The sequence below is a fragment of the Podarcis pityusensis genome, assembly GCF_964106645.2.
Source record: "Podarcis pityusensis genome assembly, chromosome: 16".
In the NCBI taxonomy this organism is placed as follows: domain Eukaryota; kingdom Metazoa; phylum Chordata; class Lepidosauria; order Squamata; family Lacertidae; genus Podarcis; species Podarcis pityusensis.
The window spans coordinates 23,174,128-23,200,269 of NC_138041.1; the positions used below are offsets into that span (position 1 = coordinate 23,174,128).

At 48.2% G+C, this 26,142-nt stretch overlaps 1 protein-coding gene across 2 annotated transcripts in view; it reads right to left on the reverse strand.

Annotated features, from left to right (window-relative positions):
• Window positions 1–21,182, reverse strand: part of CABP7 (calcium binding protein 7) — a 57,175-nt gene extending 35,993 nt beyond the window's left edge. The window contains exon 1 of one of the 2 annotated variants that reach the window (XM_080986490.1): window positions 20,110–21,182. In XM_080986490.1, the coding sequence (XP_080842616.1) occupies window positions 20,110–20,221 (112 nt within the window). In that variant the 5' untranslated portion in view covers window positions 20,222–21,182. The remainder of the gene's footprint in view (window positions 1–20,109) is intronic. The other variant, XM_080986491.1, reaches the window with a different exon arrangement.
• Window positions 21,183–26,142: the final 4,960 nt, after the last annotated feature.

Sequence of the window (26,142 nt, forward strand, 5' to 3'; positions counted from 1 at the left end):
CCTCAGTTGGTTAATTACCTGCCCTGGGCAGAGTTGTGCTGCCCCTGAAGGAATGATAGAATTGTAGAGTTGGAAGGGACCCCAACTCTTAGTATATAAAGCCCTTAATGGCTTGGGACCAGTTTACTTGCGGGTCTTTTAGTGTGGCAGAACCCACACTTCGGAACTCCCTGCACATTGATATCAGAGGGGCACCTTCAGAGTCTGCCTGAAACATTTCTGTTTAGGCTAGCCTATCCAGACACATAGGTGCTGATGTGGCTTAAGCCCTTTTACTGTTATTTTTTATATTTTTAAACGTTTTGAATTGTTTTAAACTCTTTTTACTGCTAATTTTAACATTTCCTTCTTTGTGAATATAATTTTATTAAGTTTTCTGTTTTACAATTTAAAATACTCATTTTACATCCTTAAAATATCAATGACTTCCCTTCTTTTCTTTTCATGGTTCATTTTACATACCATAAATCCCTGCATATTTTACAAAAACTATACTATTCAGTATTCCATTATTGCATCCATCAAAACTTGTTTACACTGTTGGATTTATCTTAATGCTATCAGCATTTTCAGCTGTACACAATTATTTTCCATATATTCAATAAACGTTTTCCAGTCTTCTTTACATGTATGTTCTTCTTGTTCTCTTATTCTATAAGTTAAGTCTGTGAGTTGTGCATATTCTCTTAACTTAATTTGCCATTCTTCTTTAGTTTAGGACCTTGCTCGTTTTCCATTTTTGGGCTAACAAAACATAGGCCACAGTAGTAGCATACATACATAACCTTTTTTGACACCTGGGAATTTCAGTCTGAATTATCCCCAACAGAAAGGACTCTGGTTTGTTGGGGAAAGTACTTTTAAAGGGATGACAAACCTAGACGGCATCTTAAAAAGCAGAGACATCACCTTGCCGACAAAGGTCCGTATAGTTAAAGCTATGGTTTTCCCAATAGTGATGTATGGAAGTGAGAGCTGGACCATAAAGAAGGCTGATCGCCGAAGAATTGATGCTTTTGAATTATGGTGCTGGAGGAGACTCTTGAGAGTCCCATGGACTGCAAGAAGATCAAACCTCTCCATTCTGAAGGAAATCAGCCCTGAGTGCTCACTGGAAGGACAGATCCTGAAGCTGAGGCTCCAATACTTTGGCCACCTCATGAGAAGAGAAGACTCCCTGGAAAAGGCCCTTATGTTGGGAAAGATGGAGGGCACAAGGAGAAGGAGACGACAGAGGACGAGATGGTTGGACAGTGTTCTCAAAGCTACTAACGTGAGTTTGACCAAACTGCGGGAGGCAGTGGAAGACAGGAGTGCCTGGCGTGCTCTGGTCCATGGGGTCACGAAGAGTCGGACACGACTGAACAACTAAACCACAGCAACAACCTGGTTCCATGCAAAGGGTGGTGTGATCTTCACTTGTTTTGTGTCCTTGAGTCGGACACGACTAAATGACTAAACAACAACAACTTTTAATTTTAACATTTCCTGTAAACTGCTTAGAGGTTACGTAACAATCAAGTGGGATATAAATTCTGTTAACTAACTAACTAACTAACTAACTAACTAACTAACTAACTAACTATTATCTCTGACCATTGGGACATGCTTCCTTGAGGCTAATGGGCATTGGAATCTCTCTCTGATCTAGATTCCAGATGTCTCCACCACCTGTGGTGTGGCTCCTGTTCACCCTGGTAATTCAATGGAACTGATAAGGGAGGAATAATGAATCCCAAGAGAGCAATGTCCCTTTGCTGCCAGGAATTCCCTCGGTATGTACGGAAACTTCAGAGACAGTCAGACAGAGCATATTTGGCGGTCCTTGAAGCTTACTGTGTGTGGGGGGGGACACCACCCTGTTTTATATCAAATGCAGCAATTCTTAAACTGGGATTGCACTGCAAATGTAGAAGCCAGAAACTTCTTTCCTGTAGGCTCAAAGAGTAACACAAGCCATTAAGTTCCTCTGAACTGATCTTAAGCGGACCCCAAATTGTCCAGGTCTCAATCAGCCCGCACAGCAGGAAAAGCAAAGTGAAGTCCATGCAAAAAATGCAGGTGGAGGGAGGGCTGGGCCCCTGTGCTTTTGTATATAACCCCAGTTTTTAGATACAGTTTTTAGAAGGCTGTAGAGGGGGGTGTATGGAAGTATGTATGGAAGTGAAAGCTGGACCATAAAGAAGGCTGATCACCAAAGAATTGATGCTTTTGAATTATGGTGCTGGAGGAGACTCTTGAGAGTCCCATGGACTGCAAGAAGATCAAACCTCTCCATTCTGAAGGAAATCAGCCTTGAGTGCTCACTGGAAGGACAGATCGTGAAGCTGAGGCTCCAATACTTTGGCCACCTCATGAGAAGAGAAGACTCCCTGGAAAAGACCCTGATGTTGGGAAAGATGGAGGGCACAAGGAGAAGGGGACGACAGAGGACGAGATGGTTGGACAGTGTTCTCGAAGCTACCAGCATGAGTTTGACCAAACTGCGGGAGGCAGTGGAAGACAAGGGTGCCTGGCGTGCTCTGGTCCATGGGGTCACGAAGAGTTGGACACGACTAAATGACTAAACAACAAAACAACAAGAGGGGGGTGATTTTGGTTTTAACGGGTGGGAAGGCAAGACAGTTTTCATCAAGGCCCCATCAGTTTTCTAACCAATGACTGGTGCATTTGGCAAAAGGAAAGGGAACACAGGAAACTGCCTCATGCCGAGTCAGTCCTTGGTCCACCTAGCTCAGTATTGCCAGGACGGACCAGCAGCAGCTGCCCAGGTTTCAGGCGGGGCATCTTTCTCAGCTTAACCTGGAGATGCCAGTGATTGAACTTGGAACCTTCCACACGCAAAGCAGAGGCTCTATGGCTGAGTTATGACTCTTTCCCTAAACATAAATTAAGATTCTAGTCCTCATGGTTCTTCTTCTTCTTCTTTTTTAAAGGACTGAATTAAATAGGAACGTAGGAAGTTGGTATAGACTGAGTCAGAACATTGGTCTGGCAGCAGCACTCTAGGGTTGCTATTATTATTATTGTTGTTGATGTTAATTATATTTATATATTCTGTATCATAAGATCTCAGGGTGGTTTGCAAAATAAAATTAAAACAAGTAATTAATTAGAGTTTCAGGCAGGGTTGATGTCAGGAAACTCTCCAAGCCTTACCTGGAGATGTCAAGGGTAGCACCTGGGACCTTCTAAAAGCAAGGCAGGTGCTCCAACCACTGAGATATGGCTCTCCCCCCAGTGCCTCTTTAGTGAGGCTGGCACTCTCTTCCCACTGCTATCATTCCTAGTGGAGATGCCAGGCACATCCCCACCCCCCATTTATGGCAGCTGCCTCCTCTTTGGGCCTAGATCTGAAGGTGCACCAGCCGAGCTCTGATTCACAGCAGCCGTTGGAGAAGCTTTGACAGCCCACTCAATAAATATAAACAGAGCCCTCTAAACATAATAAGAAAAAACAGAGGAGAAAAGATTGCATTTATGGGAAGATATGTTCTCCTCCTCTCCCCTCCAGCTACAAACATTTTGCTATGCTGAGGGCGTTTTTTCCCATTCTCCAAACACCGCCGGAGGCGTCTCCAGTGAAGATCAGTTGAAGCTCCCTCTGCCCTCTGGGTCTCCAGAAATCTCTTCCCTCCTTTGTTTCTTCTTTGCAGCCCAAAGCTTCTGTTTTGTTATTTTGCATCAAAAAAAGCAGCTACATTGCACTCCATAAGTTTACTCCTGGTGTAATTGCACAATTCCCCTGGGCACCACCACAGAGATCCTTACAATTTTTTTTGCCTCTTGTGGCCACAATAAAACCCTTTTATCCACTGAGGATGACTTGTCAGCTGTTTAAACCTCGTTTAAAGAAAATGGACCTTGCCACAGTTGCATGTGTTCTGGTCACATGCAGGCTAGACTGCCGCAGTGCAATCTCCGTGGGGCTGTCCTTGAAGATGGCTGAGATGCCGCAGCTCAATTGCTTGTGAGGGTCAAGCAACTGGTGCTTCTAAATAACACCAGTTCTGGACAACCGACAGGCGGCCAGTACAGTGGTACCTTGGAAGTCAAACGGTATCCGTTCCGGAAGACTGTTCGACTTCCAGAACATTCAGAAACAAAGGCACGGCTTCTGAGTGGCTGCAGGAAGCTCCTGCAGCCAATTGGAAGCCGTGGAACCCACGTAGGAAGTTTGGGTTCCAAAGAATGTTTGCAAACCGCAACACCCACTTCCAGGTTTGCGGTGTTTGGGAGCCAAAACGTTCAACTCGCAAGGCATTTGGGACCCAAGATACGACTGTATAGTGCTTTCATGTTCTCACTTTTCTGCCCCAGTCTTAAAAACTAAACCTCATGGACATCTCACGAGGCTGAATGTTAGAAGATTCGGGACAGCTAAAAGAAAGATTTCTTCACCCAATGCATAGTTAAACTATGGAACTCACTGCCACAGGAGGCAGTGAGGACCACCAACTTGGATGGCTTTCAAAGAGGATTAAACAAATTCATGGAAGGCTCTCAAGGGCTGCTAGCCACAATGACTTTGCTCTCCTTGCACAGTTGAGGCAGTAATGCTTCTAAGTGCCAGTTTCTGGAAGCCACAGGAGGGGCAAGGTGCTGTTGCTCCCAGGTCCTGCTAGCGAGTTTCCCTTTGGGGGCATCTGGTTGACCAGATGCTGGGCTAGATGGGCCATTGGCCTGATCCTGTAGGCTCTTCTTATTGTTCTTATGCTCCAAATCCTTGGATGTCATTTTCCGGAGGATTCATATACCGTATTTTTCGCTCTATAAGACATACCAGACCACAAGACGCACCTAGTTTTTGGAGGAGGAAAACAAGAAAAAAAATATTCTGAATCTCAGAAGCCAGAACAGCAAGAGGGATCACTGCGCAGTGAAAGCAGCAATCCCTCTTGCTGTTCTGGCTTCTGGGATAGCCACGCAGCCTGCATTTGCTCCATAAGACGCACACACATTTCCCCTTACTTTTTAGGAGGGAAAAAGTGAGTCTTATAGAGCAAAACATACGGTAGATATTACAGAGTATGGGGGGAACAAGATATTTTGGACCCATCAGCACGACCATTTATTTGGCTGGGGCTGATAGAGGTTGCCTCCCAAAACACCTGGAGGGTATCGGGTTGACAAACACTGGCCTAGTGCAATTTTTTTCTTTCTGAATAACAATCATTTCCATTGAGCATCTCAGCCCAGACCTACACATGTCCTTTCCTGCAAAGAGAACTAGAATTCCATCTCGATTACCAGCTGCGCTCGATTTCTATTTACCTGGGCTGCGACGCATTGGACTTTGATCTACCCTTATCTCCTGTGGTGTCCAGAGCTGTAAATCACCCCAGGAGGACCAGGGAAATGCAAATTCATTTTCTTTACCCACCAGGCATGATGTGGATGTAGAGCAGTGAGGTTTCTCAGACAGGAACCTCCAAGTCCAAGTAGCATCACCCCCCCCCCCAGAAGGTACGGACGTGGTGTGGGTCATGGAGAAGAGAAGGAGGGATTTATTTCCAAAAGACCTCTTCTAAATTCTCCTCGGTAAATTGGATCCAGGCTGAGGATCTGATTACCTGCAAGTAAAGGTAAAGGGTAAAGGGACCCCTGACCATTAGGTCCAGTCGTGGCCGACTCTGGGGTTGCGGCGCTCATCTCGCTTTATTGGCCAAGGGAGCCGGCGTACAGCTTCCGGGTCATGTGGCCAGCATGACTAAGCCGCTTCTGGCAAAACAGAGCAGCGCATGGAAACGCCATTTACCTTCCCGCCGGAGCGGTACCTATTTATCTACTTGCACTTTGACGTGCTTTGGAACTGCTAGGTTGGCAGGAGCAGGGACTGAGCAACGGGAGCTCACCCCGTCGCGGGGATTCGAACCGCCGACCTTCTGATCGGCAAGCCCTAGGCTCTGTGGTTTAACCCACAGCGCCACCCACGTCCCCTTACCTGCAAGTAACCCACTGAATTCAAATGGGACATACTTCTGAGCAGACGTGGTTAAGATTGCATTGTTAGCCATCCTTGCACATTGGAACATAAGAAGGTGCCTTATGCTGAGTCAGATTGCTGGTTCACCTAGATTAGTATTGCCTACACTGACTGGCAGCAGCTGTCCAGGTAAGAGTCCTTCCTAGACCTACTTGGAGATGTCAGCTTGGGACTTTCTGCATGCCAAGCAGGTGCTCTACCACTGAGCTGTGGTCCTTCAGTGACTTACATAAACCAAGAGGTCTTAAGTGAGGCAAATTGATTTCAGTGGGACTGCTCTCAATGAGATTAATTTAAACCCAGCCCTGTATTTTAATCTATTTCTTAAATTTATATACTGTCCGTCAGGAGTGCCAACTTGGCTCTGCAACTGTGGGTGCCCAGGGCTGTGGGTGCCATGCAGTGTGCATGGCCCTGGCACCAAAATTTGTGGGTGCCTGGCCCCTTCATGGGGAATTTTGTGGGTGCTCAGGCACCCAGGGGACCAGGGAGTTGGCACCTATGCCGCCCATCATCCCAAAAGCTCAGGGCAGTGCAAAGAATAAGATACAAGATACAGACACAAGTTTTAATATAGGAAGCTGCCTTACTCCAGGTCAGACCACTGGTCCATCCAGTTCAGTGTTGACTGGCAGAATCTCTCCATGGTTTCAAGCAAGACTCTCTCCCAGCCCTTTCTGGAGACACCAGGAATTGAACCTCATACTTTCTGCATTCAAGATGGACGCTTTCCCCCTAAGCTATAGTCCTGCCCTCTCCACACTTCTCTGTATAAGATTCTCATTTGTGGGATTATTTTCCCTGCCTTTTTTTGCGATGAACAAGCTATTTTGTACCAAGCAGCCCAACAGAGGGAGACTTGAACCCAGCATTTTCAAGCCTCCCGGCCTATTGACATCAGGCAGGTGCCTTCACTGGTTTCTTTTCAGTGCCTGCTAAAAACATTTTTGTTTAGACAAGCGTACTCAGATGTGAGTTGTTTTTTTTAGTCTATTGTTATTTAAACTTAAGTCTTAAATCATTGTTGTTTTTTTTCTTATTGATATTTTTATTGTTTTATCATTTTTGTAAACCACTTAGAGGGGTGTTTTTTTAAAAAAACAACAACAACTATTGAGTGGTGTATAAATGTTATGCAACAAATAAATAAAAATGGCTGCTGCTACTGGCAAAGCAAAATCTTATTCATATCAAGTTATTTAATAGAATCATAGAATTGTAGAGTTGGAAGGGACCCTGAGGATCATCTAGTCCAACCTCGTGCAATGTAGGAATATGCAGATGTCCCATAGGGGGATTGATCCTGTGACCTTGGAGTTATCTGCACCACACACTAACCGACTGTTGCTGTTTAGTTGTGTCCGACTCTTCGTGACCCCCTGGACCAGAGCACACCAGGCACTCCTGTCTTCCACTGCCTCCCACAGTTTGATCAAACACATGCTGGTAGCCTCGAGAACACTGTCCAACCATCTCGTCCTCTGTCGTCCCCTTCTCCTTGGGCCCTCCATCTTTCCCAACATCAGGGTCTTTTCCAGGGAGTCTTCTCTTCTCATGAGGTGGCCAAAGTATTGGAGCCTCAGCTTCAGGATCTGTCCTTCTTGTGAGTACTCCACAAAAGCAATTTCCAGCATGCAAACATGCCAACCGTTACTTCAAAAGAACAAGCCCCTTTCCCTATGATACCCCTTGTCCCCATCTTTGAATACACATTTTTTTTAATTAAAAAAAAGTTACTTTGCAGGAATGTGCACAGACAGACAGACAGACAGACAGGATGCCGTATGCCTGAGCCTCTTTTCCAGCCCACTCCAGATAATAAATGTAGCTGAATATGTTCCAAGCTGCAGCTGTTCTGTGAAAAGCACATCCAGATCCATTGTGAGATGAAACTTTATGTTAGGGGTGACTAATTTGCACGCCCTGCTTCAGAACCCAGTGCGGAACATCCCCTTTCAAGAAACCTGCCGTTCCATTCTTCTCAGATTTCCATTCCGCCTGCTGGATCAGGCCAAGGTCCCATCCTGCTCAGTATCTAGTCTTCACAGTGGCCACCCAGGTGCCCCAAAGCAGGACCCGGATGCAAGAGCACTTCCCCCTCCTGCAGTCTCCAGCAGCTGATACTCAGAAGCATTAAGAACTGAAAAGGACCCTGCTGGATCAGGCCAATGAGGGGCCATCTAGTCCAGCATCCCGTTCTTACAGTGGCCAGCAAGATGCTGTGGGAAACTTGCAAGCAGGACCCGATTGCAAAGACACTCTCTCTCCTCTTGCAGTTTCTAGCAACCGGTCTTCAAAAACGTTATGGCCTCCATTGGCAAATAAACGACATTTGGCATGTGCTCAAAACAACCTCCAAAGGGAATAATCGTGATTTATTTGGAAACAGGGAGCCAGGAAGAGGGGATGCCCTCGCTCAATGAGGACACCTGGAGTGTATTTTATAACCAGCAATCTGTTTGGAAAAGGGCACAGTGCAGGGGTCAGCAAACTATGGTCCGGGGGGCCGGATCCGGCCCAATCGCCTTCTCAATCCAGCCCACGGACGGTCTGGGAATCAGCATGTTTTTACATGAGTAGAATGTGTGCTTTTATTTAAAATGCATCTCTGGGTTATTTGTGGGGCATAGGAATTTGTTCATTTCCCCCCTCAAAATATAGTCCGGCCCCCCACAAGGTCTGAGGGACAGTGAACTGGCCCCCTGCTGAAAAAGTTTGCTGACCCATGGCATAGTGTTTGTAGGGGGTGGGGGAGAGCAAAGGCTCCAAAACTCATGCTGTCTGCAGCCAAGATGCTTAGAAAGCTGGGGCAATTCTAATCTGTTTTACTAGTTCAACTTTTGTATGTTTTAAGCAGAGACATTACCTTGCCAACAAAGGTCTGTTTAGTTAAAGCTATGGTTTTCCCAGTAGTGATGTATGGAAGTGAGAGCTGGACCATAAAGAAGGCTGATCACCAAAGAATTGATGCTTTTGAATTATGGTGCTGGAGGAGACTCTTGAGAGTCCCATGGACTGCGAGAAGATCAAACCTCTCCATTCTTAAGGAAATCAGCCCTGAGTGCTCACTGGAAGGACAGATACTGAAGCTGAGGCTCCAATACTTTGGCCACCTCATGAGAAGAGAAGACTCCCTGGAAAAGACCCTGATGTTGGGAAAGATGGAGGGCCCAAGGAGAAGGGGACGACAGAGGACGAGATGGTTGGACGGTGTTCTCGAGGCTACCAGCATGAGTTTGACCAAACTGCAGGAGGCAGTGGAAGACAGAAGTGCCTGGCGTGGTCTGGTCCATGGGTCAGTGGCGTAGCGTGGGGGATGCAGGGGGGCCTGGCCGCACCGGGCGCAACATCTGGGGGGGCGCTCGCACTCGCAGCTCTCTGCCCCTACTAAAATCCATGGGTTAGGGGGCACAAATTACTTGCCTTGCCCCGGGTGCTGACAACCCACGCTACGCCACTGCATGGGGTTATGAAGAGTCAGACACGACTAAACGACTAAACAACAACAAGGTTGTATCCCACCCCCAATTGATTTTACTGTTTTATCTTTTGTAAGCCACTCCGAGGCGGTTTTTGTTTGTTTTGTTTTTACAATGAAGCAATTTATAAATTTCATGAAATATATAAAACAGGAAGCCTTGGCCAGGCTCCCAAAAGCTTCATTATGCAAACCAGGAGCAGCAAACCATTTCACCCGCCTGCTACCATCTTTTAAAGAGCTGAGCTCCTGCTGAATGTCTCCCTGAGGGCAGGAGGAGCTGAAAGGAGACTGGTCAAATAATAGCACAGATTTGCAAAGCAGGCAAAATTTCAGGGGTTCCCACTAACAATGCTACAAGGTTCAAAATGATCACTATGTGAAATGAAGCCGAGAACAGCTGTTCTCATAGTGAGTCAACAGTGTGATGCAGCAGCAAAAGAAAGCTAATGCCATTCTAGGCTAACTCAACAGAAGTCGAGTGTCCAGAGCAAGGGAATTAATAGGACCACTCTATTTTGCCTTGGTCAGAGCCCACCTGTGTCCAGTTCTGGGCACCATAGTTTAAGGATGAGAATGACAAGCCGGAAGGTGTGCGGAGGACTGCTCAAGGCACTGGAAGCCAAGCCTCATTAGGAACAGCTGAAGGGACTCAACTGGTCCTGAATGTGGGGGACTCCCTGGTCCTGAATGGGGTAACTGTGCCCCTGAAGGACCAGGTGTGCAGCCTGGGAGTCATTTGGACTCACAGATGTCCATGGAGGTGCAGGTCAATTCTGTGTCTAGGGCAGCTGTCTACCAGCTCCATCTGGTATGCAGGCTGAGAGCCTACCTGCCCACAGACTGTCTTGCCAGAGTGGTGCATGCTCTGGTTATCTTCTGCTTGGACTACTGCAATGTGCTCAACGTGGGGCTACCTTTGAAGGTGACCTGGAAACTACAGCTAATCCAGAATGCAGCAGATAGATTGGTGACTGGGAGCGGCCGCCGAGACCACGTAACACCGGACCTACATTGGCTCCCAGTACATTTCCAAGCACAGTTCAAAGTGTGGGTGCTGACCTTTAAAGCCCTAAATGGCCTTAGCCCAGTATACCTGAAGGAGTGTCTCCACCCCCATCGTTCAGCCAGGACACTGAGGTCCAGCTCCGAGGGCCTTCTGGCGGTTCCCTCATTGCGAGAAGTGGGGTTACAGGGAACAAGGCAGAGGGCCTTCTCAGTAGTGGCGCCCACCCTGTGCGACGCCCTCCCACCAGATGTCAAGGAAATAAACAACTATCTGACTTTTAGAAGACATCTGAAGGCAGCTCTGTTTAGGGAGGTTTTTAATGTTTGATGTTTTATCGTGTTTTTAATATTCTGTTGGAAGCCTCCCAGAGTGGCTGGGGAAACCCAGCCAGATGGGCGGGGTATAAATAATAAATTATTATAATATTATTATTATAGTTGAGGGAGTTGAGTATGTTTAGCCTGGAGAGGAGAAGACTGAGAGGTAATTGGATAGCCACCTTCAAATATGTGATGGGCCGTCCCATGGAAGGTGGAGCAAGCTTGTTTCAAGCTGCTCCAGAGGGGACCCAAACTGATGGATTCAAATGGCAAGAAAGGAGATTCCAGCTAAACATTAGGAGTCACTTTCTGATGGTGAGAGCTGTTGAATGGTGGAATGGACTCCTTTGGGACTTGGTGGACACTCCTTCCTTGGAGGTTTTTAAGCAGAGGTTGGATGGCTGCCTGTCAGGGATTCTGCAGCTGTGGTTCCTGCATTGCAGGGGTCAGACTAGACAACCCATTGGCTCCCATCTGACTCTACAGTTCTATGATTCTATAAAAGCATCACCATCAAAACACAGTTGGCTGGGCAGTTATTTTGGGAGAGATTCACCATCAGTTGTTCACTCCGAGAAGATCTCATGGAGGAAGGCTGCGTACACATTGTATATCGAGAGCACATTTAAAGCGCATGAGTTTAATCCTGAGAACTGTAAAATGGAAATGGTAGCTCTGAGAGGGGTATACTACAGTTCCTTTCTTTGGGGAAATCTGTGTGCTTTTAAACATATGGTGTGTCACCAAAAAGTGAATCGATGGTTGTTAGGAGTGGAAATAACAATAGAACCCCCAGACTGAGAAGGCAATCTACCAGCTCTTGTGGTGGTAGTAGTGGGGTTAGCAAAAACAATGAGGAATGGTTGCTGTTCTCACCAGAGCCAGTTCCAAGGTGTGGCACACCTCACCAGCAAATTGCCTTCCATTGAGCCCCTTCCTACATCATTGGACACTCTCCTTTGTGGTGGCCCTCAGTTGACTCGCCTGGCTGCAGCAACATCCGCAAAGCTCTGATCAGCTCTGGTCCACAAAGAGCCGACGTTTCAATTTCCCACAATACCCCAGAGCGACACTATATTGGGTGCCCTGTGGATTGTAAAAATGGCAGCTCCCAGATTTACAATCCAACACTCTCAGACATCTCCAAGATTAGATGGCATAGTCTGAACCAGATTTCAGATCTCAGCTTGTAAACAGACACCGCCGGCATTTTCTTGTGTTGAACGTCATGGGAAACTGTGGCTTGGCATAACCAGAACTGAAGAGCCGGATATGAACCACAGTGGGAGCAGGGTGAGAGCATTTTACGTCACCCTAGTGCTCACTAGCTGATGAAGCCAGGGTTCGTTACAGCACAGAAATCTCTAGATTAAATAAATAAATCTCAGGTCGATCTGGGGAAGCCCTGAGTAATCACACATTTAGAATCTGCAAGCCCACAGGGCGGTGAGGAGTGGGATGTTAGCTGGAAGATGAAGTGCAAACACGGCTTGCAAAGAAAGGGTTAAGCACACTTCTTATCTGCTCAGAATTGCAGCCCCCAGCAGCTGCTTTTCATTTAAAAATGAACAATCACAGCCTCATTACACCTGTTTGTGGGTAACAAACAACTCGCTCCTCAATGCCACACAGTGTGACTGTAATCAGAAGCCACAAAAATGGCTCTATGTGCTAGCTATGCACACCAAAGGCACATTTTCTCCCCCTCTTCTCTCCCTCCCACCCACCTCCATTGCATTGGTAACATTGCGAACACAGCTCTGCTAATGTCAACAGCAGTTTCCCAGAGAGGTTCCAAAATGACCACAGCAAAATGCTGTCCAGCTAGGCTTTATTTTAGCAGTTTCATATTCTTGGGCATTTTGGGTTGAGTTCTCCAGTGCATATATCCAAGGGCAAGATTTTTAAACGAGGCTGAGAAGCCTTCCTCCACCCCACCCTAACCCTGTCTCACACAGTAAAGAATTTGAAATGGTTGTCTCTTGTCCTGAACCTTCTCCATCATTATCATGACAACGCGAACCACGAGAAACGTATCAGCAGTGATAAGCAACTGTAATCTGCTCTGCATTGCCACCAGCTCCTGTGTTCTCCAGGTTATAGCCCCCTTGCCCGTATTATGTAAAAAGCACAATGATGCACTTTGATGGAAAGATAGTCTCGCCCCTGTGTTGCATAATCCATGTAGCTTGGGAAGAGCAAACCATCATTTTCCCAGGCCTGGCATATTATACGAATCAATGGTACTGTTAGATCACAATGAAATCACAGCAGCCGACTGCTAGGCAACATCCCTGCCAGAAAAGTCTTGAGGAGTCAGCCCCAATTTGCTGAGATTTCACCCCAACACTTTGCATTGTTCTGAGGCAACCTGAGCATCACACAGGGAGCCTCACCTAGACAGTTACTGAGATGGCAATTTTTTTTGTTATTTCTTTCCGGGCACTGAAGAAGTGCAGGCAGGTCCCTGCTCTGTTGCAGAGAACTCCAAGGTATATCTTCATGCCCTTCAACATTTTGCAGAAAATAATAATAATAATAATAATAATAATAATAATAATAATAATATAGGAACTCATGTGACACCCCCAGCCTCATCCCAAGGGATTCCTCCTCACCCCTCCATGGGGAAGGAGATACCAGCCCATTTTAGGTTTCTCTGCTTTTCGATGTTTCAATCATACATTCAGTCTGTCACATTTCCGCAGCAATTCGCGATTTATTTCTTTATTGCAAAATAATAATTTAAAAATCCTCACAGAAAATCCATCAGCATTTTTGAATTACTGTCTTCTAATAAATACTTTTGTGTGTGTGCCGTTTTTGATTAATATACACATTTTTTTGCAAGCTACGTCCCCTGATCTAATGTATTTTTGTAGGTTACTTCCACAAATATATACATTTCCAAGCCTCCTTCCTAAGATATGCGTTTTTTGTACACATCGGTTGGAGTACTGCATTGCAAAATTCGTAGAAGGGCAAATTTCGAAGGGTATTCTGCGCACCAGATCACGTACTGGTTTGAGAAGAAGTGCGATTAAGAAGCGTCTCGTTAAATCACAAACAAAATTGGGTTTCTCTTTGTTGCCTATTAAAACTCACCACCTGCCGTATTATTACAGATTGCTATGCTCCAAATACTGCTGTTTCTCCACATTCTCTGTTCCTTGATTCTACAATTGTCTTTCTCCCATTAATCCAAAAGACGAGCAGGTGTTCCTTTTTGCTGCTGCTGTTGAAGGTGCACAAGAAAAGCACGCCGGTCCTACACACTGCGGTGATGTTGACAGCTTGGAATCTATGTCACCAGCTCCATTCTGTGAGGTGCCAACCTGTCCTCTGCACGGGACCTTAGTGCTCATGCGTCTGCATGCATGTGCACTAAGGCTGAGATGAATTGCATTCCATGCTGCTGAATTTCGAGAGACCTTGGAGGAGGAAAGACTGTAGCTTGGAGGCAGAGCACTGGATTTGCATGCAGAAGGTCCCAGGAGCCCAAGCCTTGGTACCTCCAGGAAGACTCCACCGTGAAACCCTGGAGAACCACTGCTGGTCAGCGCAGACAATGATGTGCTAGATGAACCATTATCTGCTTAGCTTCCATTGCTCCTGTGTGCTAAGGAAAGTGCCCTGGCTCTGTGGTGGAGCACCTGCCTTGCATGCAGAAGGGCCCAGGTTCAATCCTCAGTACCTCTGGGAATGACTCTCTGACTGAAGCACTAGACAGCTGCTGCCAGCCAGTGTTCCCCAACCAGGAGCACTTGCAAGATCTCTGGATGATTTGCAGTTGATCATCAAGGGTTCCTGATTTGCCTGGTTAGGGCCACATTCATACTGCACATTTAAAGCACTATGATGCCACTTTAAACTGTCATAAAAGGTAAAGGTAAAGGACCCCTGACAGTTAAGTCCGGTCACGAACGACTCTGGGGTTGAGGCACTCATCTCGCTTTATTGGCCGAGGGAGCCGACATTTGTCCACAGACATTTTTTCCAGGTCATGTAGCCAGCATGACTAAAGCTCTTCTGGCGAAACCAGAGCAGCACACGGAAAAGCCGTTTGCCTTCCTGCTGGAGTGGTACCTATTTATCTACTTGCACTTTGATGTGCTTTCGAACTGCTAGGTTGGCAGGAGCTGGGACTGAGCAACGGGAGCTCACCCCGTCGCAGGGATTCGAACCGCTGACCTCAGGGTGCTGAGAGTTGTTAGAAGGACCCTACCCCATTGTTCTGTCCTAGAGCCACAATTCCCAGAATTCCCTGTGAAGAGGAATTGACTCTGGGAACTGTAGCTCTGGGAGGAGAACAGTATCAATAGGCACCCATGTGTCAGATGATCAGATATGAGTCAAAAGATGCTACGAGCTATGGAAAAACACAGTTTGGAGAAAAACCTCAAGGAAGGCACTATGGAAAACCCATAGCCCAAAGCAGGTCCCAGGTTCAATCCCTGCCATAGTAGGACTGGGAGAGATTCCATGTCTGACACCCTGCAGAGCTGCTTCCAGTCAGTGCAGACCATATTGGACTAGATGGACCAATGGTCTGATTCTTACTTAATTCAGTTCTCTTTTTTCAAAAACCATAAGGACTAGAATCTTAATTTATTTTTAGGAGAAGGGCAGTAGTTCAGTGGTAGAGCACCTGCCTTGCATGCAGCCGGTCTCAGGTTCAATCCCCAATGGCATCCCCAGATGAAGCAGTGAATATTACCTGCCTGAAACCCTGGAGAGCTGCTGCCAGTCAGTGTCGACAATAATGAGCTAGATGGAGCAATGGCCCCACTCAACGTAAGGGAACTTCCTCTTTTCCTTTGTACAGGCATCCTCCAATGTTCCACCCTGCCTCCACTCCTTTAATAGTTGGATACAAAGGGCATTTAAGCAATCATCATTGGTATGGCGAGCTACACCTGCTGAAATCCCCCTTTCCTTTACTCAACTATGAAAGGTGCAAGAGACCCATCTTCTTTTCTGCCTGCTCCCTCCACTGCAAACTAGGTGATCAGTGGATGTATTGTGCTCCTGCGACACACAGGGAGAGGTGGTCTTGGGGATGCCCCTGCCCACCTATTTATGACTGCTGCATCACAAGGAAATCAACTCAGATACCACCACGCCATGTCCAAGGCTCGCCGTCTGTTCCACTGCATGTGTGAGGCAGTAATATCAGGCTCTGCAGTCGAAAGCCATCTCAGTGAAGAGCAGAATCAACAGCAGAGTGTGCAGATTTTGACCCTTCCTTGAGGATGTCCCCAAATGTACCCCTCTACTCTCTCCCGTATTGGGACGTGAGTGGTGCTGTGGGTTAAACCACAGAGCCTAGGGCTTGCCGATCAGAAGGTCATCGGTTCGAATCCCTGTGATGGGGTGAGCTCCTGTTGCTCAGTCCCTGCTCCTGCCAACCTAGCAGTTCGAAAGCACGTCAAAGTGCAAGTAGATAAATAGGTACCACTCTGACGGGAAGGTAAACGGCATTTCCGTGCGCTGCTCTGGTTCGCCACATGACCCGGAAGCTATACGCCGGCTCCCTTGGCCAGTAAAGCGAGATGAGCACCGCAACCCCAGAGTCGTCCGCGACTCGACCTAATGGTCCCTTTACCTTTACCTTTACTCTCTCTCGTAGGGTGAGAGGTTCTCTTCCACCATCTAGAGTAAATTGTCTGAGGTCCCTGCTTGCAGGGAGAGCCTTGTGGTAGGGACAGGCTGTGGGTTCAGGGGAAGAGAATCTTTTCTGCATGCAGAAAGTCCCAGGTTAATCCTAGGAATCTCCAAACAGGGCTGGGAAAGGAAGACTTCCCTGATCTGAAACCCTGGAGAGCCACAACTAGTCAGGGTATACAATAGTGAGCTAGGCAGACCAATGGTCTGGCTCAGAAAAAGACACCCTCCTATGGCAGGGGGCCTGCCTTTCATGCTGAAGGTCCCAGGTTCAAACCCTGGCATCTCCGGGTAGGGCTTGGAACATCCCATCTGAAACCCCGGAAAGCTGCTGCAAGCCAGTGTAGACAATACTGAGCTAGATGAAGTAATGGTTTGACTCACTGTGATTTAGCTTCCTTTAGTACAGCACATACCTTCATTGCAAAAAGGTTCAATCTCTGAAATTTCAGGGTATGGGTTTCTGCCTGAAACCCCGAAGAGCTGTTGCCAGTAAGTGTAGATGATATTGGACTACACAGCCCAGTGGTCTGACTCAGTATAAGGCAGCTTCCTCTCTCTCTCTCTATTTACTAGCAATTATAGGCACATGCGGAGGAAAGCTATGATGGCAAAGCGGACTTTCAGAGCAGGTTTCTGCACAGTGATATTATCCAGCACAGCAGCGATGTCCCAGCAGGCAGCTCTTGTCTGCCAAGGGGGCTTGCCTAGGAAGTGGTCCCCTCCTCTCTCTGGCTGCTAGTTTGGCACAACTGGTGGGAAATAATTGGGAAATGGCAACTATCTTTCCATGCATTGCCCAATAGTGAGTAAAGGCAAACCATTGTTTCCGGATGACCCAGCCTACCTTGGTTTTATGCGGGCAATAAACACATCGGCTTGGATAGGAGCACCTTTTAAGATGGGTGTGTGTGTGTTGTGTTTTAATTCTGTGTTTTATGTTGTGAAACACCCTGTGAACTTTGGATGAAGGGTGACATATACATTATTTAATAATAATAATAATAATAATAATAATAATAATAATAATAATAGTTCTAGGAAGGAAAAAGCCACCCCTGTCCTTTCTAAATGGAGCTTCTAAGGATGATGGAAGCACCAGAAAATCCAGCCCAGCTTTCACTAGGGGAGGCAAGAGGAACAGAAGAACATAAGATGGGCTTGCTGGATCACACCAATGACCCATCTAGTCCAGCGTCCTGATCTCACAGTGGCCAACCAGATGCTCCAATGGGAAGCTCATAAGCAGGACCGAAGCGCAAGAGCATTCTCCCTTCCTGCAGTTTCCAGCAACTGGTATTCAGGAGCATGGGGGCCTCCCATTGTGGAGGCAGAACATAGGCATCATGGCTAGTAGCTATCCATAGCATTCTCCTGTATGAAGAGCTGGTGGTTGAGCATGATTTGAAGAAGGCTGCTGGTTCAGCCTCCCTAGCTAAAAGGGTCAGTGGCTTGAGACCCCAGGGAGCAACTGCCAGTGAGAGTAAGAAGCAGCGGGTTAAGTGAACAAGCAAGCTAAAAGAGGTTCAAAAACCACCCTCAGTGTAGTCTCAGAAAACAGCTTTAGAGGAAGGACTGAAACCCTCAAGAACCACTGCCAGTCAGTGCAGACAATATTGAGCTAAACAGACCAATGATCTGTCTTATCCTTAAGGTTAGCTCCTGAGGATGAGATGCGTCCTAGGAGAAGGGCAGTAGCTCAGAGGTAGAGCAGCTGCTTTGCATTCAGAAGGTCCCAGGAGGGCTGGAAAGGACTCTTCTCTGAAACCCCAGAGAGCTGCTTCCAGCCAGTGTAGGGAATACTGAGCTAGATGGACCCAATGGTTTGACCTGACATCCTTTGCATGCAAAGCCGGTGCTCTGCCACAGAGCTACTGCCCTCCACTATACTGAGTCAGGTCATCGGTCCACCTAGCTCAGTATTTCCAACACGGACTGGCAGCTGCTCTCCTGGGTTTCAGATGGGCAACATTCTCAGTCCTGCATGGAGAGGCCGGGGATGGAACCCGGGACCTTCTGCACTCAAAGCATTTGAACTACAGCCCCTCCCACAGAGATAAGTCTAGCAGGGCCAGCTCCTTGAGGACCTTGATACTTTTCGGATAGGGACTTGTTGATCCGTGCTCAGTCACACACGGCAACAGCCGCCCCCCGGCACACACTCAAGGGCTCTGACCACTCGCCCCCTTCTCCACGCTTTCCCTACCCCACTGCCAATCTCCATTAAGCCTCTCCTAAAAAAGAAAAATAATAATAACAAACCCGCTCGCCCTGCCACTCTCTGATGACTTTGGCAAATCGATAGATTGACTGAGGCAAGGAAGGGAAGGCGGCGGAGATGGGGGCTGGCTAGCTGCGATTGAGTGTGGAGGGTGCGGGGTGCTTGAGAGGCTTCTCCTCCGCTTCGCCTTCAACCCAAACAGATTGGATTCTTCAAGAGAGGCGAGCGGAATTTCAATCGGGGGAAGCGCAGTGAACGGTCGGAAGCTCTTGGATGGGGGGGGGGGCGAGCTGTGGAAAGGAAGTGATGGGGGGGTTGAGAGATTCCCTCTTCACAGCCTCAGCTCACGGGTGCAGCAGGCACAGACACCCCCCCATACATACATACATACATACATTCTTCTGCATTGGGGCCACCGCCGTCAGGCTTGGTGATGCCCAAGGTAGACCGGGTGGTGGTGGGGCACCCCACCTGCATTAGGGCATCCACAGCCCCAGGTGCATCTAGGAGGGGAAGGAGGGTTGCTGGCGTGCGTGCTTCCCAAGTTACAACTCCAGGATGAAGCCAGGAGTGGGTGCCTTACTGGCGAGAGAGACGCATGGAGGAGTCCGTCTCCTTCGTGGACGCCCGGAGCAAACCCTCCATATGCACACCTCCGCTACCTGTTCCACCGCCACGCACGGACTGCAGAAAATCTCCCTTCCCACAGAGAGCGAGAGCGAGATGGTGGGTGCAAAAGCGAGGGAGAGGAAGAGAAAGGGGGCGCGGACGGAAGTTTTCTCCCCACCTGCGACACCCCCCATCGGATACCTGCCGGCCTCACAGCCACCTGGACTAGTCCTTCCACCGCCCCACTTCCTCCACCCTTCCCTCAACAAACCAGATCCTTTCTTATGGGGTTGGGGAGCTTCCTTGTCCTGAGGCTGCTCGTGTTTCCGCCTCACTTCCCGGACCTGATCCGGACTTGGCCAGGCTTGCACCCCCTTCCTGACCCCTCTCTTTCCTCGCCCTCCTGCCCTTTGTCCTCCCAAGTGACATCTACAGTATACGCGCAAGCACACACGATCTCTGACACGCGAGCACACAATAGCTTCGCCAGCCAGCCAGCCATCTCCTTCTGGCTGATGCGTATTTCGGGGTTTACCCCCAGTTCCTCGACTGCTGGAATCCCTAGGACCAAAAAAAAAAAACAACCCCCAACAAACCAACCCCAAACGTGTCCCATCCTGCCCTCTCCTCTCTACCTGCAACACAGACCCAAGTCAACATCAAAAGATACCCCGGGTCTGAGATGCCACCATCTCTACCTTGGTTGTTTTTCACCGCTGCGGACCATCTCTCTCATCCCAAAAGAGAGAGAAGAAAGAAAGCACCATCACCCGGTTTTGGGGGGTGTTTTTTTTTAAACGCTTGTTCCTAAAACAGACTCACCTTCCAGTTCATCTTCAGGTATGTCAACAGGATGCTGCTCCGTTGCAAGGATATTGGGGATGGTATAAATGCCCCGGTACATTAACGCCGCGGTGACTGGGTGGAAAGGCATGGTGGCAGCCGCTCTCAGAAAGCCAAACTTTAATCCCAAATGTCATAGGAAGCGACCTGGCCGGACACACAGCAGCGCAGGAAAGGGAGGCAGGGCTCGCACCTGCCACGGGGCTACCTGTGGTCTTCCCGGAGCCAAAGAGAGAAGCCCCCTCCTTGTCCCCAACCACAGCAGAAACCGCAACTCTTTTAATATTTTTTTTTAAAGTGGTTGTTATGTTAGTCACAACAGATCCTTGGCGCGGCAGATCCCGACGACTCCGGCTGAAATCGGAGCCTCGCCACCCCGGCCTCGAAGAGATTTAGGGCCACGGTGGAAAGGGCTCTCTCTCTCTCTCTCTCTCCAAAAACCGCCTCCGATGCTGCTTCTGCACAGGTGAACAGCACAGAGAGACTTTCTCCTGTTGTCCGCATCCAAATAACCAGGTGGCAAAATTCCGGGGGCGAAAGGATTCCTCTCCCACCCCCCACCCCACTCGCCACCCGCCGCAGCCAAGTCCTAAACCCCCAGCCTCGAAACCGGGGAGGAAGAATCAGTTCTTCTCCATTCACCAGCAACTCTCTTGTCCCTTTGCTGCTGGCTCTGAGCGTGTCACAACGCAAGGCTGCAATCCTTCCTCGCTGGAGCCTGAAAAAAAATACTCAGCTGCGGAAGACCTCGTGGAGCTAGATGCTGCACAGCATGGCTCTAGGCCAGCTCCCTGAGGTTGCACATGAGGAGGGGGTGGGAGAAGAGGAGGGGGAGAGGGTGCCACCCCAGTGGCAAGTTTTCCCTCGGTAGGAGTTCAGTGGCAGACTCTTTCTAATTTTTTTTAAAAAAAATTAATCTCCCTTTCTCTTGCAGTCTTTGCCTCTCCAATCGGTGTAGCTGTGTGGCTTCTTCCCGCTTTTGCTTGCTCCCTCGGTCTCCCCCTCTCACACGCACACACACACCCAGCACACGTACAATGCACACATGACTCCCCCCACTACCAACCAAATGAACATCTGAGTGGCGGAACATCTAAATCAATAGGAGGAAAAGATCAGCAACATGCAGGAGAGAGAGCGGGTGGTGGGGGCAGGGGAGAAACATTCACCTCCTTGCTCAGATTCCACCCACCCCTCATCTCACACAAGCCACACTTGAGCACTGCACATTTGGCTGCCCTTGGGGAGCACACCGCACCCACATCCAGAAGGCAGGAAGCTTCCCCCTGCCCAGTGACAACACCCCGGAACAGAGGGTGCTGCCTTATATACCGAGCTCAGTACTGTCGACACTGACTGGCAGTGACACAGTTCTCTCTCCCAGCCTTACTGGGATATTGGACCTCAGACCCTCCGCACGCAAGGTAGAAACTCTGACTGCTCAGCTACTGCCTCCCACAACCTGTGTGGGTTTTGTGTGTCCTCCCAGCCCTGGAACATGCAGGCTGTTGGCTTAATAACACCTGGAGCCTGGCCAAGCAGTAGGTATAAATGAAAAGAACCCTTCGTTCCTTCTGGGTGTTGTTTTGGGCCTCTCAAACCATCCTTTATGGGGGTGGGAAAGGAAGACAATAGACACACAGGGCAGTGGAGAACCAGTTTATTGAGCACTCTTGATTTGTTTGCGGGGAGGTTAGACGACATCAGCTGTTTATTGAGCATATATGTTCTGATTTGCTTGCGGGGAGGTCAGGCAATGTTACATCAAGCAAATGTAGTTTCCAGTGCATTTCCCAGTCACTTTCCTTACTGCAAAAAGGTCTGGTCTTTTAAGGAGGCAGGTTTGTTGCACAAGAGCTCCAAATCATCTTTGATTGGGCAAACTGGTACATGATTGTAGATCCCACCTGGAAATTTTAAAATGGCAATAGCCAGGAAGTGCCGGTGCATCCCTACTCTCTCTCTCTCTCTCTCTCTCTCTCTCTCTCTCTCTCTCTCTCTCTCTCTCACACACACACACACACACACACACACACACTTGCCTCATAGTGAGCCAGGCCTGGGGTCCATCTAGCTCTCTATTGTGTACACTGTGGCAGCAGCTCTCCAGGGTTTCTAACAGGAGGCCCCAATAGATTTGCTGGGGGCTGGATCTAGGGCCTTCTCCTTGCAAGGCAGCCACACACCTTGTATGCAGACAGCCACACTCAGTTTGGTCTTGCTATTCTCTTTCCTATCTTTTGTAGTACATGTTCAAAGGCCTCCCACTTTGCTGGCCAAGCATTTCATCTATTTTAAAATCCCCTGCATCTCCTAAAGAAAAGGAAACATCGTTTGATTGCAGAGGGGGAGCCCAAAATGGTAGGGAGGGATGGGAATGGATTAAGAAGAGAGAAAGAGCAGAGGCAGTGCTTAAAAAAACGACACCATCTCCATTGTGCTCATTTGTCCAGAATTCAGACCGCAGCACAAGGGCCTTTGTTGGTTGTGCACCCTGGTCTGTAGAGCACTTAACACCCAGGACCCAGCACATGCAAAGTGGGCACAGGCACCAGCCTTGTTGGCCCTAACCTAAAGTGTCTCCAGCTGGGATGAGAAAGGCCTCCCATCTCTTCTAGACCACAACGAGGGACACTCCAAGGAAGCATCTCTAGATCCTGCTGTTGTTTTTGTTCACTCATTGCATTTAGAGCCCACTTTCCCTTCCAGGAGCTGAAGGCATTGCACATGGTTCTTCTCCCTCTACTGTTTCCATTTCATCTGCCCAAGAAGGTAGGCTAGGTCGAGAGATGATGGCTGCGTGGCTGGAGGTCACCCCTGTGGCTGAACGGGGATTTGAGAAGCCAGGTCTCCTGGGTCCTAGCCTGACACTCTAACTCAGCGGTTCTCAACCTGTGGGTCCCCAGATGTTGTTGGACTACAACTCCCATCATCCCTGAGCTCTGGCCTTGCTAGCTAGGGGTGATGGGAGTTGTAGTTCAACAACATCTAGGGACCCACAGGCTGAGAAAGGCTGCTTTAACTGGTATGCCATACTGTATGATTTTGAACACAGTTGTTGAAATAGCAATGCATCTGAAAGCTTTGCCACTTGGGGCACAGAACAAAGGAACACAGAAACACAGGGAGCTGCCTTATACTGAGTCAGAGCCATTGGTTCACCTAGTTGTCTACACTGATTAGTAGTGGTTCTACAGTATTTCAGACAGGATATCTCCCAGCCCTGCCTGGAAATGCATGGGATTTAACCTGGGACCTTCTGCAGGGAAAGCAGATGCTCCATCATTGAGTTATGATTGTTGTTGTTGGTGTTCATCTGTCTCAAGAGACAATGGAGAGTACCTCCGGGGGTGAAGTCAAACTGCTGCTTTAGCAGCAGCTAAGTGGCCTCCCTGTGGCACAAGCCTGGACAGTGTGTGTGGGGGTCCTGAGCTGCCCAGAAAATGGTGCTATCTGCCTTGCATAAGAAGAGCCTGTTGGATCAGGCCAATGGCCCATCTAGCCCAGCAACCTGGTCTCACAGTGGCCAACCAGATGCCCTGTAGGAAACCCTTAAGCAGGACCTGAGCACAAGAGCAATTCTCCCCTCCTGTGGTTCCCAGCAGCTGGTACTCTGAAGCATCATTGCCACTGATGGTGGAGGCAGAGAATAGCCATTGTGGCTAGTACCCATCAGTAGCTTCCATGAATTTGTCCAATCCTCTGTTAAAGCTATTTCCATGTACTGAAGCTGACCAGACCAGCAGATGAATGATCTTGCTTCACCACTGGTAATGGGACAGCAATTGTCACAGCACCTGAGGAAAGAAGACTAACACAAGGCAGGCCACCTGGCACTCCCATTCTGTCCTACAGGATGCTGCTGCCACTCCCCTCCCAGCTTCTTTGGTTGCCTGAGGCTGCTGTCTCACTTTGTTTAATGGTAGGGCTGGTCCTGGAGGTGAGGAAACTTATAGAACTTTCAGAGACATGTGGTGCGATTTAGGGCTAGGGACGTAGAAGATCACCATCCATGCACAGCACATTTAAAGTGCAAGGCTTCCTCCAATAATCCTGAGAACCACAATGCGTCCCTTGCAGAGCTCCAATTCTTAACACCCTTAACAAACTACAGTTCCCAGGATTCTTTGAGGGGAAGCTGCAGGCTTTAAAGATGAGATGTGAATGTGGTCTTAGGACAATTTCTTTGCCTTTTTATAGATGAAAACGGGGGGCACCTATTGTATGATGACTGCTCAAGGTCACCTTCTCTCTCTCACTCTCTCTTTCACACACACACACACACACACACACACACACACACTCTGTTGGAGAAGACTTTACTCCAGCTTCTGCAAAATCCAGGAGTGTGTTTGTGCTTTTGATTAATGGCACACTTGAAAACTGTAATTGCCTTACAACAGACGACCAGCAGTTCAAAATATACATTAGCAGGTACTATGAATGAATTGGCAGGCAGAGTTTAAACACAGGGACTTTAAACAAATGTTGGAAGATTCAGGATAAAATAAAGTCCTTCTTCATGCAGCTATGGAACTTGCTCCCACAGGAAGCAGTGCTGGCCGTCAACCTGGATGAATTTAAAAGAGAACAGGACAAATTTATGCAGAGGAAGGCTCCATAAATGGGTACTAGCTATGATGGCCATACTTCGCCTCCGAGACAGTGATGCTTCAGAGTTGCTGCAAACCACAGGAGGGGAAAAGGCTCTTGTGCTTGGATCCTGTTTGCTGGCTTCCCACAGGCATCTGGTTGGCCACTGTGAGACCAGGAGGCTGGACTAGATGGGCCATTGGTCTGATCCACTAGGCATTTCTTACGTTCTTATGGGCTTACATCCACACACATGCATCAGTGCTGCGATACATTTGCTCCCTGAGGTTTAACTCTGGAAAAGGATGTGAGCCTTGAAGAACAACAACTCCAGCGGCTTGCACTCAAACCAGATGTTGCAAGATGCGGGAGGGAGAACGAGACAAACCAGGGACAGCAATCAGCCAAGATATTGGGAGGCAGAGGGCAAGATGGCACTCCTACCATCCCTTATAAAGAAGCTGACCAGAAGGGCAGCTGAATCTTACTTCAGAACTGTGGCTAGAACAACAACCTCCCTTCCACCTGAGAGCAGCAGCCTAGCTCAGTCTCCTGAATCATGGTGATCATTAACAGATTCGTTTGTTTCTTTGTATTTATATCCCACCTTTTTCTCCAAGGAGGTCAAGGCACTGTACAGTGGTACCTCAGGTTACAGACGCTTCAGGTTACAGGCTCTGCTAACCCAGAAATAGTACCTCAGGTTAAGAACTTTGCTTCAGGATGAGAACAGAAATCGTGTGGTGGCGGTGTGGCAGCAGCGGGAAGCCCCATTAGCTAAAGTGGTACCTCAGGTTAAGAACAGTTTCAGGTTAAGAACGGACCTCCAGAACAAATTAAGTTCTTAACCTGAGGTACCACTGTACACAGTTCTCCTTCTCCTCATCTAATCCCCACAACAACCCTGTGAGGTAGGATAGGCTGAGAGACAGCCATGAGCTTCATGGCCAAGTGGGGATTTTGAACCCTGGTCTCCCAGGTCCTTGTCCAACACTCTAACCACTGCACCACACTGCCTCGCCACCTCAGTCATGAGTTCTGTAGTTTAACTCTGCGCTGTGTTAATAAGCCCTTTCTTTTATCTGTCCGGGATCTTCCAACATTCAGCCTCATTGGATGTCCACAAGTTCTAGCGTTATTAGAGGAGGAAAACTTTTTCTATCCATTTTCTCTGCGCCATACATGATTTTATAAAGTTCTAGCATGTCGTCTCGCCATTTTTCTAAACTAAAAAGTCCCAAACCCTGCAACCATATACATGGTCTTATAACATCAAAACAAACCTATGCAGTTAGCTCCATTGGTCTGTTCCAATATGTCAAAACATAGAAATTGTAAGCCACAGATATAAATTTAAAGCAGAATGTGGACACGAAAATGAATCAACGCAAACCCAGACCCAGGAACACACTGGTTTTA